The 19842-nt window shown below is 37.8% G+C and overlaps 1 protein-coding gene across 2 annotated transcripts in view; it reads left to right on the forward strand.

The window, feature by feature from the left end:
- The window catches only part of CES5A (carboxylesterase 5A), a 39752-nt gene extending 25610 nt beyond the window's left edge, over positions 1-14142 (forward strand). The window contains exons 12-14 of one of the 2 annotated variants that reach the window (XM_036833354.1): positions 11019-11168; positions 13550-13622; positions 13714-14142. In XM_036833354.1, the coding sequence (XP_036689249.1) occupies positions 11019-11168; positions 13550-13622; positions 13714-13945 (455 nt within the window). In that variant the 3' untranslated portion in view covers positions 13946-14142. The remainder of the gene's footprint in view (positions 1-11018; positions 11169-13549; positions 13623-13713) is intronic. The other variant, XM_036833355.1, reaches the window with a different exon arrangement.
- Positions 14143-19842: the final 5700 nt, after the last annotated feature.

Genomic DNA, 19842 nt, shown 5'->3' on the forward strand with positions numbered 1-19842 from the left:
TTGGGAGACTGACCTAAGAAAACATTGTTTCGATTTATGTCAGAGAATGTTTTGCCTATGTTGTCTTCTAGAAGTTTTATGGTGTCATGTCTTATATTTAAATCTTTAAGCCATTTTGAGTTTATTTTTGTGTATGGTGTGAGGGTGTGTTCTAAATTCTTTGATTTACGTGTGGCTGTCCAGCTTTCTCAATGCCACTTGCTGAAGAGACTGTCTTCTTCATTGTATATTCTTGCCTCCTTTGTCAAAGAGTAATTGACCATAGGTGTGTGAGTGTATTTCTGAAACCTGCCCTTCTTTCCTTTCTCCCTTCCTTCCTTCCTTCCTCCCTCCCTTCCTCCCTCCCTCCCTTCCTTCCTTCCTTCTTTCCCTCCCTCCTTCCTTCTTTCTCTCTCTTTCCTTCTTTCTTTCTCCCTTTCTCTTTCTTTCTTCCTTCCTCCCTCCCTCCCTCCCTCCCTCCCTCCCTCCCCCCTTTCTTTCTTTATTTCTTTCTTTCTTTCTCTCTCTCTTTCCTCTTCCCTTTATTCCATCCCCCTTTCCTTTCCTTTTCACAGATATTTTTTATCAAGGGCCTGCCATATGCCTGATACTATTCTAGGCCCTGGAGACATAGCAGTGAACAAAACAAAGACCCTGCAACCATGAAACTCACATTCTAATCAGGAAGACTGAAAACAAATAAACTAGTAAATATAGAGTACCTACTTGTAAGATGGCAATAAGTGCTATACAGTAAAATAAAGCAGGGTAGTGGATAGTAGTGACAGGGTTCTGTGGGAGGATACTGTATTATAAGGTCTATTAAACTGACACGTAACAACCAACTCTTAAATTTGGCAGCTTGGAGGTCACTGGTAACCTTGAGAGGAAACATTTTGATGGAATGATGGAGGTAAAAGTCTGATTAAAATGGATTCAAGATAAAATGGGCAAACTGATCTCTATACTCAATACAATCCCAATCTCAATGAAAATCTCAGCAGTGGTTTTGGAAAAATGAACAAGCAGATTCTAAAACTTTATCTGGAAACGTAGGGGTAGAGAAAACAATCTTGAAAAAGAATTACAGAGTGGAGGACTTACAAGTCACCTGATTTCAAGACTTATCTTTGAGCTATAATAATTAAGAAGGCCTGCTATTGGCTGAAGGATAGACAAATAGAACAGAGTGGACAGTCCATAAGATGGACAGTTAATCAATTTTCAACAAGGCACTTAGATAATTCAGTGGGCAAAGGAAATTCTGTTCAACAAATGGAGCTGAAATAAATGGATATCTTAACATAAAAAGTGAACCTCAACTCCCTAACTCACATCATACACAAAAATTAGTTTGAGACAAATTGTAGATCCAAGTGTAAAAGGTTTCATTGTATTTTAGCAAAATTTTTGCTTATCAAAATACACTGTTAACAACATCAGCAGGAATGGTGGAGTAGGGAACTTGCAAAGACTGTCCCACCACAAAAGCAGTGGATAAACTGGCAAGGACCGTCAGAATCAACTTTATCAGAACTCTGGAAACAAATTGAGAATTTACAGCAAGCAAGGGAACATTTCATCAAGACATAACCTTGAGTTTCAGTTAAAGAACTTTGTGGCATTTTAACTTACTCTGCACCATCCCCTGCTACCCAGCTAGGTGGTGGTCTTGAAGACAACAGCCCACACTTATAGTATAGGTTCCTAGTACTAGAGGGAGAAGAATGGGCCTTATTCTCAATGAATTGTGGTTGCTTGTTTTGACCTGTGTGGTGGCTCCCTAAACAGCTAAGCTCAAAAGTCTTGGTTTTTGTTTTGCCAAACTCAGAACTCTCTCAGGGGCTGAAGCAGCTACCTGATGGGCATTTTTCATAAACATCTTCAGGTGCCACTAGGGTCCAGGGATAACAAGTCGGAACAAATAATAGACAAGAAGAAAGACTGGGCAATGAGATACTTTGGAGAATAAAGGCTTGAAAAGCCCCCTCATGTTCCTGAGAATCTAGAAAGCCATGTATAAGTCCATAGTGGAGAGCATGCTCAGAAAAGGCCTGAGAAGGCCTTAAGCTCTCACATCTGGCTGACCCTCAGGCTCTGCTCAAAGAGAACATGAATGCTAAAGGAACCTAATAGAAATTCTGGCATTGAAAATACAATAACTAAAACTTCACTAGAGGGGAACAGTGGTAGATTTGAGCATAGAGAAGAAAGAATCAGAGAAGTTAAAGATAAATCGATTGGGATTACTCAGTGTGAGTATCAGAAAGAAAAAGGAATAAAACAATAATAATAGAGAACCTAACGACCTGTGGGATGCCACCAAGCATGCCAACATATGCATAATAGGAGTTCCAGAAGGAGAGGAGAGAGAAAAACAGACAAAAATAATATTTGAAGAAATAATGATCAAAATGCCCCATATTTGATAAGAGACATGAATATACCCTGCCAAGAAGTTCAGTGAATCCTAAGTAGGAGAAACTCAAAGAGAACCCACACAGAGACATGCTATAATCAAACAATAAAAAGCCAGGATTTTTTTTTTTTAATTTTTGGCTGCGTTGGTCTTTTTTGCTGCACACAGGCTTTCTCTAGTTGTGGCGAATGGGGGCTACTCTTCATTGCGGTGTGCGGGCTTCTCATTGTGGTGGCTTCTCTCGTTGTGGAGCACAGGCTGTATGCATGTGGGCTTCAGTAATTGTGGCATGCAGGCTCAATAGTTGTGGCTCGCAGGCTGTACAGCTCAGGCTCAGTAGTTGTGGCACACAGGCTTAGTTGCTCCACTGAATGTGGGATCTTCCCAGACCAGGGCTCGAATCCGTGTCCCCTGCATTGGCAGGCAGATTCTTAACCACTGCACCACCAGGGAAGTCCCAAAGAGAAATTCTTGAAAGCAGTAAGAGAGAGGAGACTAATAATGTACAAAGTCTCTTCAATAAGACTAACAAGTGATTTCTCATCAGAAACCATAGAAGCCAGAAGGCATTAGAATGACATATTTAAGGTGCTTAAAGGAAAAAAACCCTGTCAAAAAAGAATTCTACATCAATCAAAACTATAATTCAAAAATGAAGGGGAAATCAAGATATTCCCAGAGAAACAAAAAATAAGGGAGTTTGCTACTAGTAAACCTGCCTAAGAAGAAATGCTAAAGGGTGTCCTTAAGGCTAAAACAAAAGGACACTAGACATTATCTCAAATCCACAATAAGAAAAAAGAACATCATTAAAGGTAACCACTTTACTTATGCTATGTTTACTTATAATATAAAAGAAAGTATTAATGTATTTATTATTTCTAACTTCTCTTTTTTCCCATATGATTTAAAAGACAACTGCATAAAACAGTAATTATAAATCTGTTACTGACCCACAATGCACAAAGATGAAATTTGTAAAAATAACAACATAAAGGGTGCAAAGCTATATAGGGGGAAGTTTTTGTATCCTACTGAAACTAAGTTAGCATTAATTTGAAATAGATTATTAATTGTTAACTGTAATACCCAGGATACCACTTAAAATAACTTAAAAACATGTAGTTAAAAAAAACAGTAAGGAAATCAAAATGGTACACCAGAAAATATTTATCTAACATAAAAGAAGGCAGTAATAGAGGAATTGAAAAACAAAAAGTATATAAGACAAACAAAGATAGGAAACAATTAGCAAATGGCAGAAATAAGTCCTTCCTTATTTGTTATTACATCAAATGTAAATGGTTAAGATCTCAGAAGGCAGAGATTACAGAACGAATGGATTAAAAAAAGTAATCCCATTATATGCTTTCTACAAGACACTCACTTTAGAATCAAAGATACAAATAGGTTGGAAGTGAAAGGATGGCAAAAGATACATTCCATGCAAACAGTAACCAAAAGAGAGTTGTAGTGGCAATACTTAAATCAGACAAAATAGACTTTAAGACTAAATAGTTACAGAGAAATTGTTACAGGCTAAAAGAGACAGAGAAGCACATTATATAAGGATAAAATAGTGAATCCATCAAGAAGATATAGCAATTAAAAACCCAGATGTACCTTACAACAGAGCCCCAAAATATATGAAGCAAAAAATGACAGAATCAAAGGGAGAAACAGACACTTTTACATTAATAGTTGGAGACTTCAACCCCACTTTCAATACTAGAACAACTATACAAAAGATAGACAAGGAAATAGAAAACTTGAACAATACTATAAACCAACTACATCAAACAGAAACATAAAGAACACTTCACCTAACAACAGCAGATTGCATATTCTTCTCAAGTACACATGGAACATCCTCAACTATAGACCATATACTGGACCACAAAACAAGTCTCAGTAACTTTTAAAAAGATGTAAATCATACAGAGTATCTTTTCCAACCACAGTGGAATGAAGTTAGAAATCAATAATGAAAGGAAATCCGGAAAATTCACAAATATTTATAAATTAAATGGCACTTTTTTATAGTTTAGAAAATTGTGGCAAAATATGCATAACAAAAATTTTACCATTTTAATAATTTTTAAGTGTACAGTTCAGTGGAATTAAAGTTCATTCACATTATTGTGCAACCATACCACTGTCCATCTCCAGAACATTTTCATCATCCCAAATTGAAACTCTGTACCCATTAAAAAATAACTCCCCACTCCTTCTGTCTCTATGAATTTGACTGTTCTAGGCACTTCATATAAGTTGAATCATATAATATTTGTCCTTCTGTATCTGGCTTAATCCACTTAGAGTAATGCCTTTAAAGTTCATCCGTGTCATATCATGTATCAATTTCATTCTTTTCTAAGACTGAATAATATTCTGTTGTATGTATATAACACATTTTGTTTATCCATTCGGCCATCAATGGACATTTGGGTTGTTTCCACCTTTGGTTGTTGTGAATAATGCTTCCATGAACATTGGTATACAAATATCTGTTCAAGTTGCTGCTTTCAGTTCTTGGGGTGCATACCCAGAGGTGTAATTGCTGGATCATATGGTTATTCTATGTTTAATTTTTTGAGGAACTGTCCTATTGTTTTCCACAGTGGCTGCACCATTTTACATTGTGCATTTATAATGCACAGGGTTCCAAATTTTCCACATTTTTAGCAACACTTGTTATTATCATTTTTAAGTAATAGCCATTCTAATAGGTGTGAAATGGTATCTTATTGTGGTTATGATTTGCATTTCCCTAATAATTAGTGATGTTGTTGATATCGAATATCTTTTCTTGTGCTTATTACCCATTTGTATATATTCTTTGGAGAAATGTTTATTAAGTTCTTTGCCTATTTTTGAATTTAGCTGGTTTTTGTTGTTGTTGCTGAGTTTTAGGAGTTCTTTACATATTCTACATATATTAATCTTTTATCAGATAAATGATTTGCAAACATTTTCTCCCATTCTGTGGATTGCCTTATTATTTTGTTGATAGTGTGCTTTGCTACAAAATAGTTTTTAAACAACAAACTCTTAAATAATCAATAGGTCAAAGAAGAAATCACAGGGAAAATCAGAACATACTTTGAGATGAATGAAAACAAAACCACAAGATACTGAAACTTATGGGGCATGGTGAAAACAGTGCTTAGAGAGAAATTTATAGCTGTAAGTGCATACATTAAAAAGAAAAAAAGATCTCAAATCAATAACCCAACCTTCCACCTTAAGGAACTAGAAAAATAAGAGCAAAGTAAATCCAAAGCAACCAGAAGGAAGAATATAATAAAGATTAGAGCAGAGATAAATGAAATAGAGTATAAAATCAATAGAGAGAATGGATGAATATAAAATTTGGTTCTTTGAAAAACAACAGAGACTTCCCTGGTGGCGCAGTGTTTAAGAATCCGCCTGCCAATGCAGGGGACACAGGTTTGATCCCTGGTCCAGGAAGATCCCACATGCCGTGGAGCAGCTAAGCCCGTGTGCCACAACTGCTGAAGCCTGCACACCTAGAGCCCATGCTCTGCAATGAGAAGCCACCGCAATGAGAAGCCCACACACCTCAACGAAGACTAGCCCTCGCTCGCTGCCATAGCTAGAGAAAGCCTGAGCACAGCAACGAAGACCCAACGCAGCCAAAGATAAAAGTAAATTAATTAATTAAAAAAATAAAAATAAAAGAGTGTTTATTGAAAAAAAAAATAAAAGAAAAACAACAAAATTGACAAACTTTTAATCAGACTGACCAAGAAAGAAAGAAGACTCAAATTAGAAATGAAAGTGGGTGCATTACTACAGACATTACAGAAATAAAAAGGATTATTATGAACAGGTGTATGGCAACAAATTAGGTAGATGAAATTGAGAAATTCCTAGAAACACAAAAACTACAAAAACCAATTCAAGAAGAAATAGAAAATCTGAATATACCTATGGCAAAAGAAATTATTGAATCAGTAAGCAAAAACCTACCAACAAAGGAAATCCCAGGACCAGTTGTCTTCACTGGTGAATTCTAGCAAACATTTAAAGAAGAATTAAAACCAGTCCTTCTCAACCCTTTCAAAAAAGTGAAAGAGGAAGGAATACTTCGTAACTCATCCTATGAGACCAGTAGTACCCTGAGAGTGAAGCCAGACAAAGACATCACAAGAAGAGAAAACTATAGACCAATATCCCATATGAGCCTAGTTGCAAAAATCCTCAACAAAATCCTAGCAACTGAATCTAGCATATTAAAAGGATTGTATACCATAATCAATTGGGATTTATCCCAGGAATATAAGCATGGTTCAATATATGAAAACCAATCAATATAGTATACCTTATTAATAGAATACAGGAAAAAACACACAATTATCTTATTAGATGCAGAAAAAGCATTTGACAAAATTCAACACACATTCATGATGAAGACACGCAACAAACTAAGAATACACAGGACCTTGTTCAAACTGATAAAGGACTTATGTAAAAAACCCACAGCTGATATCTTACTTAATGGTGAAAGACTGAAATCTTTCCCTAAGATCAGGAACAAGATAAAGATGTTTCCTCCCACCATTTCTATTCAAGTTCTAGCAAGGACAAATTAAAAGGAATCTAAATTGGAAAGAAAGAAACAAAACTGTCTCTATTCACAGATGGCATGATATTATGTGTAGAAAATTCTAAAGAATCCACAAAAAACCATGAGAGTTAATAAATTCAACAAAGTTTCAGGATACAAGATCAGCATACAAAAGTCGGTTTTATTTCTACACACTAGCAGTGAACAATCAAAAAATGAAATTAAGAAAACAACATTTAGAATAGCAACAAAAAGAATAAATTACTTAGAAATTAATATAACCAAGGAGGTACAAGATATGTGCACTGAAAACTATAAAACATTGCTGAAAGAAATGAAAGAATAAATGGTTTGGAAGATTCAGATTTAAGATGGCAATACTCCCAAATTTAATGCAACTCCTATCAAAATTCTGACTTCCTTTTTTGCAGAAATGGACAAGCTGATCCTAAAATTCATATGGAATTTCAAGGGACCCAGAATAGCCAAAATAATCTTGAAAAAGAACAAACCTGGAAGACTCATATTTACTGATTTTAAAACTCACTTACTACAAGCCAATGGTAATCAAGGTGGTGTGCTACTGGCATAAGAATAGACAAACAGATCAATGTCCAGAAATAAACCTATACATATCTATGGTCAATTGATTTACACAAGGCTGCCAAGACTATTCAATGGGGAAAAAATAGTCTTTTCAACAAATTGTGCTGGGACAACTGAATAACACATGCAAAAGAATGAAATTGAACCCTACCCTCACACCATAATCAAAAATTAACTCAAAATGGTTATTTGTAGTGAGGTGGATGGACCTAGAGACTGTCATACAGAGTGAAGTTAAGTCAGAAAGAGAAAAACAGATACTGTATGCTAACACATATATATGGAATCTAAAAAAAAATGGTCTGAAGAACCTAGGGGCAGGACAGGAATAAGGACACAGACATAGAGAATGGACTTGAGGACATGGGGAGGGGGGAGGGTAAGCTGGGACGAAGTGAGAGTGTGGCATGGACTTATATATACTACCAAATGTAAAATAGATAGCTAGTGGGAAGCAGCCGCATAGCACAGGGAGATCAGCTCGGTGCTTTGTGACCACCTAGAGAGGTGGGATAGGGAAGTTGGGAGGGAGACACAAGAGGAAGGAGATATGGGGATATATGTATATGTTAGCTGATTCACTTTGTTATAAAGCAGAAATTAACGCACCATTGTAAAGCAATTATACTCCAATAAAGATGTTAAAAAAAAAATTAACTCAAAATGGATCAGAGACCTAAATGTAAGAGCTGAAACTGTAAACTTCTTAGAAGAAAACAGGGTACATTTCCATAACCTCAGATTTGGCAATGGATTCTTAGATATAACACCAAAACTATAAACAAAAAAGAAAAAAATTGGACTTCATCAAAATTAAAAATTACTGTGCATTAAAGGACAATATAAAGAAAGTGAAAAGAAAACCCACAGAATGGGAGAAAATATTTGCAAATCATATATCTGATAAGGGTCTATTATTCAGAATATATAAAGAACTCTTACAAGTAAACAAACAAACAAACAAACAAAAAGCCCAAACAACTCAAATAAAAATTGGGCAAAGGATTGAATGGACATTTTTCCAAAGAAGATATACAAATGGCTAATAAGCACATGAAAAGATGATCAACATCATTTGTTATTAAAGAAATGAAAATCATAACTACGAGATACCACTTCACATCCACTAGAGTAGCTACAATAAGCAAACAAACAAAAAACAACAACAAATCCAGAAAATAACGTGTTGTTGAGAATGTGGAGAAATTGGAACACTCATACTGCTGATGGGAATGTAAAATGGTGTACCCATTGTAGAAAACAGTTCAGCTGTTCCTCAAAAAATTAAACGTAGAGGTATCAACAACCCAGCAAATACACTCCTAAGCAACTATACTCCAATAAAAACTTTTTAAAAATAGGTGGTCAAACAAAAATCTTACATGAGTGTTCATAGCAGCCTTATTTATGGTAGCCAAAAAGAAGTAACAACCCAAATGTCCATCAATTGGTGAATAGATAAACAAAAGGTGGTGTATATATATATATATATATATATATATATATACAATGAATTATAATTTAGCCATGAAATATTGATATGTGCTACAATATGGATGAACCTTGGAAAAACTGCTAAGTGGAAGAAGCCCATAAAAGGCTATATGTTGTGTGATTCTATTTATGTGAAATGTCCAGAGTAGCAAATCTATAGCACCAAAAAATTTCCAAGGGCTAAGGGGAGGGGTGAGTGTGGGAATGACTGCTTGAATGGGTCTGGGTTTCTGTCTGAGGTGATGAAAATGTTCTGGACCTAGATAGTGGTGATGGTTGCACAACATTCTGAACGTACTAAAAGCCACTGAATTACACACTTTGAAATTGTTAAAATGCTGACTTTTATGTTGGTGAATTTTTAAAAATTACTGTGAAGAAAATGCAAAAGCAAGCCACAGACTGGAAGAAAATATTCACAATACAAATCTGACAAAAAATTCATATCCAGAATAGAAGAACTCTTACAGTTCAGTAATGAAAAGACAAATAATCCAATTACAAATGGGTAAAAGGCTTGAAAAGACACTTCACTAAAGAGGATGAATGAAAGCAAAAAGCACATGAAAAGGTGCTCGACATTATTTGTCATCAGGGAAATGCAAAGTGAACCCAAAATGAGGCAACCATTTACACCTGCTAAAATGGCTAATATTAAAAACTCAAACCATATACCAAAAAGTATTGCCAAGGATGTGGAATGTTCAGAACTTCTGGTGGGAATATGAAATGGTTACAATCACCCTGGAAAACTGTAAGTTTCTTATAAGCATACACCTACCCTGTTACTCAACCACAGAAAAGACTTGTATATGGATATCCACAGCAGCTTTAATCATAATAGCCCAAGATTGGAAAGAACCCAAAATGTCTATCATCAGATGAATGGATAAGTAATTTATGGTATATTCATGCAGTAGCTTACTACTTGGTGATTAGGAGTCAATTATTGATACAGGCAAAACATGGATGAACCTCAAAAGCGTTATGCTGAGCAAAAGAAGCCAGATACAAAAGAGTACATATTGTGTTATTCCATACAGAGTTCAAGAACAAACAAAATTAATCAATTGTGATAGGAATAAAAACTTTGGTTTTCTCTTGGTAGAGTGACTAGAAGGAGATACAAGGGAACTTTTGGGGCGATGGAAATGCTCTGTATCCTGCTTGGGGTGGTGTTTACATGAACGTGCATGCATTTGTAAAAACTCATCAAAATGTACACTTAAAATCTGTGCTTTTTATTGTCCATACTTGATACGTCTATTAAAAGAGAAAATGAGAGGAAAGGAAGCAGAGATAATAAGGCAACTGCACTGCAATTCTTGCTAGAAGGGATTTAGAGAAATAAGCCAGTAACTGGAGGGGAAGTTGAGACCAAGAGTATGTATTGATATGTTTGTGTGTGCTTCTGTGTGTGTGTGCCCATATGTGTGTGCACACGTGTGTGTGCTTTAATGAGAGACTTTGTAAGCATGTTTGCTACTGATGGTGATGATCCAATAGAGAAAAACTGATGATGCAGAGAAAGAGGGGAAATTACAGAGCAAAGACCTTTAGAAGAGAGGTGAAGAAACATAGGATGCAGCAGAGCATCTTGGTAGCAGGAAATCATTTTGTTCTGTTTTCCCCAGACAGTTGAACCAGGGTCAAACAAAGGAAGTCACAAGGAGGTAGATCTCGGATCAGTATAAAGGGTTTTTTTTTGAGAAGTAGTACTGTTGCCCTCTCAGGCCACCCTGAGGGGTAGTGAGTTCTGTCTCCAGGGGCATGAGGGCCACTGTAGCAGGAAACACTAGCCTCACATTGTCTCTGGGCTGTTCCACCCATGAGTCTGTGGATCCCAGACTAGATGGACGGAAATGCAGGGCCAGCCCCTACTGCCCCCTGCATGCATGCCTGCCACAAACCCTTCCTACCTTTCCGCAGATGCTGGTGCACCTGTCTACTTCTATGAGTTTCAGCATCGGCCCCAGTGCTTAAAGGATAAGAAGCCGCCTTTTGTCAAAGCTGATCACACTGATGAAATCTGCTTTGTCTTTGGAGGTGCCTTCCTGAAGGGCGACATTGTCATGTTTGGTAAGAAACTGGCTTCAGGGGCTCCTGCTCTTGCAGGAACACGAGCTTGGGATGAGTTGGGGAGAAGATGAGAATCTCCACTGTTAGCACGAAGCCTCACCAACGGCAACACTATGCAGGGGATGGGACGACTGGCAGGGTGGTTTACAGACACAACCTTTCCCTGGAGAATGTCTCCACTCGTAGTTTCAGAAAAAGGGACCATGAAAAAGAGGGGCCAACATATGCTTGATGAGTGTTTTTCTCTGGACTAAAGCCTATAGGGGTGGGCACTTGGGGGCATTCATGCAATCTGATTTTTTGGGGAAAAAAACCAAAAACCACTTACTTCCTTCTCTTTGACACCTGGTCTCACCCTCCCTGCCCTTCCCAGAGCTCCCGTGAGGCTACCACCCAGGGCTTTCAAAGGCAAGAACCACATTTTTCATAATTGCAGCTGAAAGTGGTCTGGATCCAGGTGATCTAATGTAAATGCTTGTGAACTGTTTCTGGTGAGGTTAGCTCATTTATTCCTGAATTCATGACCTGTTCGGTGCCTAAAATAATAAGCCAATCAGATGAGGTTATCAAAATTTAAAAAACCATAGGAACTACATACAGGAGTTATGACTAAACTATTTAGTTAAAAAATTGCACAATATAGGCTCTTAACCAGTTCATGCTAGCCTCTCCGTGAAAAGGACAGAACCTCTCCTCTAGAGTGTGTCTGTGCAGTGTGGTTTGTTCATTGTTCTATTTATTCTTTCTTATCTTATAATGCCAATAATAACAGAACTACCTCCTAGGTTGTCATAAGGATTAAATGAAACAATTCTCATAAATCATATGGTGAGTGCTTAAGAAATATTACTATTATTATTACTCAGTAACCATCACTGAACCTGTACTATGTGACGGGCACATGGACTCTCAAAAATGGAAAAAATGAACAACATATGTATGTATCAAAGGGTTAAATTCCTTGATATCTAAAGAGCTCATAAAATCAATGAGAAAAACACAACCCAGTCAAAAACTGGGTAACAGATATAAATAGTTTATGGAAAGGGAAACATGTGGCTTTTAAACATAAAAATCCATTCAACCTCGCTCATAGCAAAGAGGATTAAAAACTAACCTTGACCAAGGACTCATTTTTCATAGATCAAGGTTGGGAAGAACATTTTACATAATGTATTTGAGCAGGTGGGGGAAAATTGACAACCTCATATGTCAATGGAAAACTCTATCAAAATTTAAAATGCATGGGGCTTCCCTGGTGGCGCAATAGTTGAGAATCTGCCTGCCAATGCAGGGGACACGGGTTCGAGCCCTGGTCTGGGAAGATCCCACATGCCGCGGAGCAACTGGGCCCACGAGCCACAATTACTGAGCCTGCGCGTCTGGAGCTTGTGCTCCGCAACAAGAGAGGCCGCGACAGTGAGAGGCCAGCCTACCACGATGAAGAGTGGCCCCCGCTTGCCACAACTGGAGAAAGCTCTTGCACAGAAACGAAGACCCAACACAGCCATAAATAAACAAATTAATTAATTAATTTAAAAAAATTTTAAATGCATGTAGTTTTTAGCCCAGCAATTCAACTTCTGGGATTTTTTGTGCAATTATACTTCCACATGTGCAAAAATATACACACACACACACACACACTAAAACATTGCTTTTACGAGCAAAAGATTGAAAAAAATGTCAAGACCCATCAATACAGTACTGGATACATGAATTATATATTTACATATATATATTTATGTATTATATATTTATAGAGCAACAAAGAACAGTAAATTGAAGGTTTCTAGGCAGCAATGTGGAACTAACTCCTGGATACAATTTTAGTGAAAGAGAAAGATGTATAATGTGTGTCCACTATAGCACCAAGTGTGTTAAAAGTGTCTGCTTAAACCCTCATGCACGTCTAGACTCCTTCGGAAGTGCGCTCAAGAATGTGGTAACAATGGTTGCCTCTGAGGCTGGTAACTCGGTGACTAGAGGGAAGAGACAGGGAGAAACTTACTTTCATTAGATATACTTCCTGCATTTTGAATTTTGTGCTTTAAGCAGTGTTACATTTTCAAATAAAGAAGTACAATAATTGATTGATCTAGAGAGAGAGGTGGTCTCTGTCCCCAAGGAACTTGCAGTCCCGTGGAAAGGGCAGGAAGAGCATTGGATGGTCAGGGAAGATGTGTGTTCAGCCTCCACCATTTGGAACCATGATTCCTCAGGCAAGTCAGTATCTGCAAATACATGATGAGTGCAGTGACTTGGTAGGCTGTTAAGGATGAAATGGGAGGAAAGGTGTGAAAGTGATTCATCCAACGTGAGGCCCCTTGGGCTTCTGGCGAATCATTGTGAGAGCGGGATTTTGTGCTTATCTCCTTCAGAAGGAGCTACAGAGGAAGAGAAACGGCTGAGCAGGAACATGATGAGATATTGGGCTAACTTTGCTCTGACTGGGTAAGTGAACCTCCCAGCTTCCTCCATAACCAGGTGTTTGAGGATGAAAAATCTCACCGGGTGTTTGAGGCTGAAAATCTCTCACTTCCAGGAATCCTAATGGGGAAGGCCTGCCCCTGTGGCCGGCTGACGGTCAGACTGAGGAATACTTACAGCTGGACTTGAACATGAGCGTGGGACAGAAACTGAAAGAGCTGGAGCTGGAGTTTTGGACAGACACCTTCCCCCTGATGATGTCCTCTTCCAGAACTCTCCTTGCTTCTCTTTCTTTCTTAACCTTCCTTTCTCTGCTCCTGCCTTTCATTTTCTCTTTTGCTCCTTGACAGGTTATCTTTGTGTGATTCTGGTTTTCCTTCTCCTTCTGCGGTTTCTCCCACAATCATTAGCTTCATCTGTGTTTAGCTACTTTATGGAATCAACTGCTTTAGCTGATGTTTTGGGAACTTGGGGATGATCCTTAAAGAATTATTTTCAACATCAAAAAATGCAATTTGCCTTGGAAAGCTACCAGATTTGTTCAATAAATCGCAGGAGTGCTGGCCTATTAGTTGGCATCATAATGATCTTGTTACTCATATAAAATAAAATAAGAATGCAAAATATGTACAGGGAACAGAATTTAATTATGGGCTGAAAACTCTCCCCCTCTACCCCAGCATCCAAGATGAAGTGAACTTTCTAACATGTCTTGGTGTGTGTTACCTGAATTATGAGTCCTCCAACCCCCATCTAGGTGGGTTTTAGCCACGAACCAAGCATGGATGTCCTGAACATCACTGCCTTGAACTGGCTCTCTTCTCTGGCTCAGGAGATATGTCGGGGAGAGGGACATACCAGAGACCCTGCTCAGAAATGGAAACCAGACGTCCTCCAAGTTCTGGAATGCAGAAGTCAAACACCAGGCAGCAAGTTCAGTCAGAGATACCAAGAAGAAAGGATGTTTTACTGATGGGGTGGAGACTAATCCATCATTCAATAAATCTACATTGGGTGCCTGATATGTACCAGCAATAGCCCCACTGGGGATACAACGGTTAACAAAGACATACTCTCCACCAAATGGTGAGCAAACAGACAGTAAGCAAACATTCACACAAGTGACTATCTTAAGATATAAAGTTGAAGAGTTCACTCAGTAAAGGAAGGTGTTTTAAGAAAGTGTAAGAGGGGAACCTAATTTAGGTGAAAGTCTTAGGAAGCTCTCTCTGGAGAAATAACATTTGTAATAAGAAAGGATGAATTAAAGTTAACCAGATGATAAGTAGGGAGAATGTTATACATACCCTCATTCAAAGGATGCACTTTTACTTTTTATATCCATATAATTCCTGTTACATCCATATAATTTACCCAGGTAATTAGTATTTATTTCTGATTCCTTCAAAATTACACGAGGTACATAGAATAGGAGGGTCTCTGAAATGTCAGTAACTTACAGTTCTTCTGGGTCAGAGATCTTCAACTTACAGCCTGAATCTGATCCCCAGAAGAGTTTTGGTTAGCTCACACAATGTCAAATATGTTTTGGAATTAGTTTCCACCTAATTTTAAATTAGGGACGTTTCACATTAAAAGCCATATTTCCAGCTTCTCAAAAACAAGAACAACAGATCCAGCAACATTAGAACTGTATTCCCACATGGTAACTAGGGCTTCTGAAAGCCCATATAACACCTTCGTGCAAATTAGAAGGTATCCTTTCCTCAAAACCCTCTACAGAAAATATCTACATCTATGATGTGAATGACATGTCCTCTGAAATAGTGTCCTTGTGCAGTGCACAACCTTCATAACTGTTCTCAGCAACCCTGATAAAACAATCTGCAGGAGCTGAGGAGTGGCTATCCCTTTACAAAGGCATGAACTCTCAACTTTCCCCAGTCCTCACTATTCTCCACTGTCTTGGTCCTGGCCCATTTCACTCACTGATATTACCTGCCCCCTGAAGGTGTTTAAGTTTGGACCCCTTACCTCTCATTTTACAGTAATCTGCAAGGGTGAAGGGACTCACCCAAGATCACTTGTGAGTTAGCAGCAAGTCAACACCAGGCCTTGAGTCTCTTGTCTCTCCAGCGCAAGACTCTTCCTGCCATGCTGCCTGCCTCCCTCAGCAGATGGTCCAAAGCTGTTGGATTATCTCTAGTTTAGGTGATTTTGAGAGTTATGGATCAGTGATGTTCGGGACATTTTATGGCTCTTAAAAGAGGGACTGAGCCACATACAAGCAAGCTGGAAATTCAGTTGCCTCTGCAGCTGCAGAAGGCTAATTTCTACATTGGTATTTGGCAAAACTAACAGAACAGCTAGAAAAATACCACTCAACTCATATTTTTAAATATTATTATATTAAATGAAATTATACATTATTTATATACTGCTTGCAGTCCTAGTGTCATCAAATATGGTTCTTATTTTGGTTGGTACCTTGCAGGAGGGAGCATATATCCACTTCATCCAGATACAGGGCCCTCTTCCCTCCTTTTTCCTCTCCACATGCAATCAAATGTTTTATCAAATTAAAGTTGAAATATAAATGACAGTTGGCATCCAGGTTTTTTTCATTTAATTCAGAATTTTATATGGGGTGTAAGTAGAAATACACTTGGAGGGTTTTTCCAAAATCCAATGCCCTTCCACACCCAGTCCAACTTAGGCATAATCTTCTTGGGTAGGACCTGGGAATCTATATTTTCAGTTTTTACGTGTTCAGTGCACACCCTGAATAAGAACTGCTGAGCATTAAGCGTGTGTCATATGTATTTTCCAAGTTGCCAGAGAGTCTTTTAAAAATCAGCTTTTGTGGGGCATGGCCAAGATAGCAGAGTAGGAAGATCCCAATTTCACCTATTTTCATGGGCACACCTAAATTACACCTATTTACAGACCAACTATCAATGAGAATGACCTGAAGACTAGCAGAAAAGATCTTGTATAATTAAAGATATTAATTTTAAAAGGAACTACAATGAGATGGGTTGGAGGTGCAGAGATGTTATATAGTCAAGATCCATACCCCTGCATAGGCAACCCACAAACAGGATTATAATTACAATTGCAGAGGTTCCCCTCAAGAGTGAGGGGTCAAAGCCCCACATTGGGCTCCCCAGTCCAGGGGTCCTGCACTGGGAAGATGAGCCCCCAGAACATTTGACTTGGAATGCCAGTGGGTCTAACTTTCATGAGAGACAGAGGGCTGTGGAAAATAGAGACTCCATTCTTAAGGGCACACACAAAATTTCACATGCTTGGAGATCCAGGGCAGAAGCAGGAATTTGAAATGACCTGGGTCAGACTCATTACAGAAGGCGAACATCACCCTGATACTGAAACCAGGCAAAGATATCACAAAAAAGAAAATTGCAAGTCAATATCACTAATGAACATAGATGCAAATTCCTTAACAAAATATTAGCAAATTGAATTCAACAATGCATTAAAAGGAACATATACCATGATCAAGCAGAATTTATGCCAGACATGCAAGGGTAGTTGAATATCTGCAAATTGATCACTGTGAAACACCACATCAACAAATTGAAGAATAAAAATCATATGATAATCTCAATAGATATAGAAAAATCTTTTGACAAATTTCGACATCCATTTATGATAAAAACTCTCAAAAAAGTGGATGTAGAGGGAACAAATCTCAACATAATATAGGCCATATATGACAAACCCACAGGTAACATCATACTCAATAGTGAAGAGCTGAAAGCATTTCCTCTAAGGTCAGGAACAAGACAAGGATGCCCACTTTCACCACTTTTATTCAACTTAGTACTGGAAGTCTTAGCCACAGAACTTTGAAAAGAAAAATAAATAAAAGGAATGCAGGTTGGAAAGAAAGAAGTAAAACTGTTACTGTTTGCAGATGACATGATACTATATATAGAAAATCCTAACGACACCACTGGAAAAAAATTAGAACTCATCAATGAATTCAGTAAAGTTGCAGGATACAAAATTAATATACAGAAATCTGTTGTGTTTCTATACACTAACAATGAGCTACCAGAAAGAGAAATTTAGAAAACTATTCCATCCACAATCACATCAAAAAGAATAAAATACCTAGAAATAAATCTAACTAAGGTGATAAAAGACCTGTACTCAGAAAACTGTAAGACACTGATGAAAAAATTGAACATGATGGGCAAATGGAAAGATATACCATGCTCATGGATTGGAAAGATTGACATTGTTAAAATGGCCCTACTACCCAAGGCAATCTACAGATTCAACACAATTCCTATCAACATACCTATGGAATTTTTCACAGAACTAGAACTAGTATTTCCAAAATGTGTATGGAAATACAAAAGACCCAGAATAGCCAAAACAATATTGAGAAAGAAGAACAAAACTGGAGGTATCATGTTTCTTGATTTCAAACTCTGGTACAAAACTACAGTAATCGAAACAGTATGATACTGGCACACACACACACACACACACACAAAGACACATAGATCAGTGGAACAGAAGAGAGAGTCCAGAAATGAACTCACACTTACATGGTCAATTAATGTAGGACAAAGTTAGCAAGAGTATACAGTGAGGTAAAGACAGCCTCTTCAATAAATGGTGCTGGGAAAACTGGACAGCAACATGCAAAAGAATCAAACTAGACTACTTTCTCACACCATATACAAAAATACTTTCAAAATGGATTAAAGACTTGAATGTAGGACCCGAAACCATAAAATTTGTAGAAGAAAACATAGGCAGTACATTATTTGACATCAGTCTTAGTAATATTTTTTTTTTGGATCTGTCTCCCCAGGTAAGGGAAACAAAAGCCAAAACAAACAAATGGGGCTACATCAAACTAAAAAGGTTTTACACAGCAAAGGAAGCTATCAACAAAACAAAAAGACCATCTATTGAATGGGCAAAGGTATTTGCAAATGATATATATGATAAGGGGTTAATATCCAAAATATACAAAGAACTCATAGAACTCAACATCGATAAAACAAACAACCTGATTTTAAAATGGTCAGAGGACCTGAACAGACATTTTTCCAAAGAAGATATACAAAGGCCAACAGGCACATGAAACGATGTTCAGCATCACTAATCATCAGGGAAATGAAAATCAAAACCACAATGAGATATCACTCACACCTGTTAGAATGACTATCATCAAAAAGACAACAGGGGCTTCCCTGGTGGCGCAGTGGTTGAGAGTCTGCCTGCCAATGCAGGGAACACGGGTTCGAGCCCTGGTCTGGGAGGATCCCACATGCCGCGGAGCAACTAAGCCCGTGAGCCACAACTACTGAGCCTGCGCGTCTGGAGCCTGTGCTCCGCAACAAGAGAGGCCGCGACAGTGAGAGGCCCGCGCACCGCGATGAAGAGTGGCCCCCGCTTGCCACAACTAGAGAAAGCCCTCGCACAGAAACGAAGACCCAACACAGCCAAAAATAAATAAATAAATTAATTAAAAAAAAAAAAAAAAAAGACAACAAATGGCAAGTGTTGGGGAGGATGTGGAGGAAAGGTAACCCTTGGCACTGTTGGTGGGAATGTAAATTTGGTGCAGCTACTCTGCAAAACAGTATGGAGAATTCTCAAAAAACTGAAAATAGAACTGCCATATGATCCAGCAGTTTTACTCCTAGGTATTTTTCCAAAGGAGACATAAACACTAATTTGAAAAGGTATATGTATCCCTATGTTCATTGCAGAATTATTTATAATAGGGAAGATATGGAAGCAACCTAAGTGCCCATCAATAGATGGACATAGAAGATGTGGTGTGTGTGTGTGTATATATATATATATATGGCTGAGTATATATATATATACTCCGCCATAAAAAAAGAATGAAATCTTGCCATTTTTGACAATATGGATGGACCTAGAAGTTATTACGCTAAGCAAAATAAGTCATACAAAGAAAGACAAATATCATGATTTCACTTATATGTGGAATCTAAAACACAAAACAAATGAACAAACATAACAAAACAGAAACATAGTCGTAGATACAGAGAATAAACAGGTGGTTGTCAGAGGAGTGGGAGTTGGGGAGAAGAGAAGAACAGGGGAGGGAGATTAAGAAATACAAACTTCCAGCTGTAAAAAAATGAGTCATGGATGTGAAATATCCAGTGTGGGGAATATAGTCAATAATTATGTGTTATTGTATGGTGAGAGATGGTAACTAGACTTATCATGGTGCTTTTTTTGAAATATGTAGAAATAACAGATC

Source organism: Balaenoptera musculus, chromosome 19 (genome assembly GCF_009873245.2).
Source record: "Balaenoptera musculus isolate JJ_BM4_2016_0621 chromosome 19, mBalMus1.pri.v3, whole genome shotgun sequence".
NCBI classification, from domain to species: Eukaryota; Metazoa; Chordata; class Mammalia; order Artiodactyla; family Balaenopteridae; genus Balaenoptera; species Balaenoptera musculus.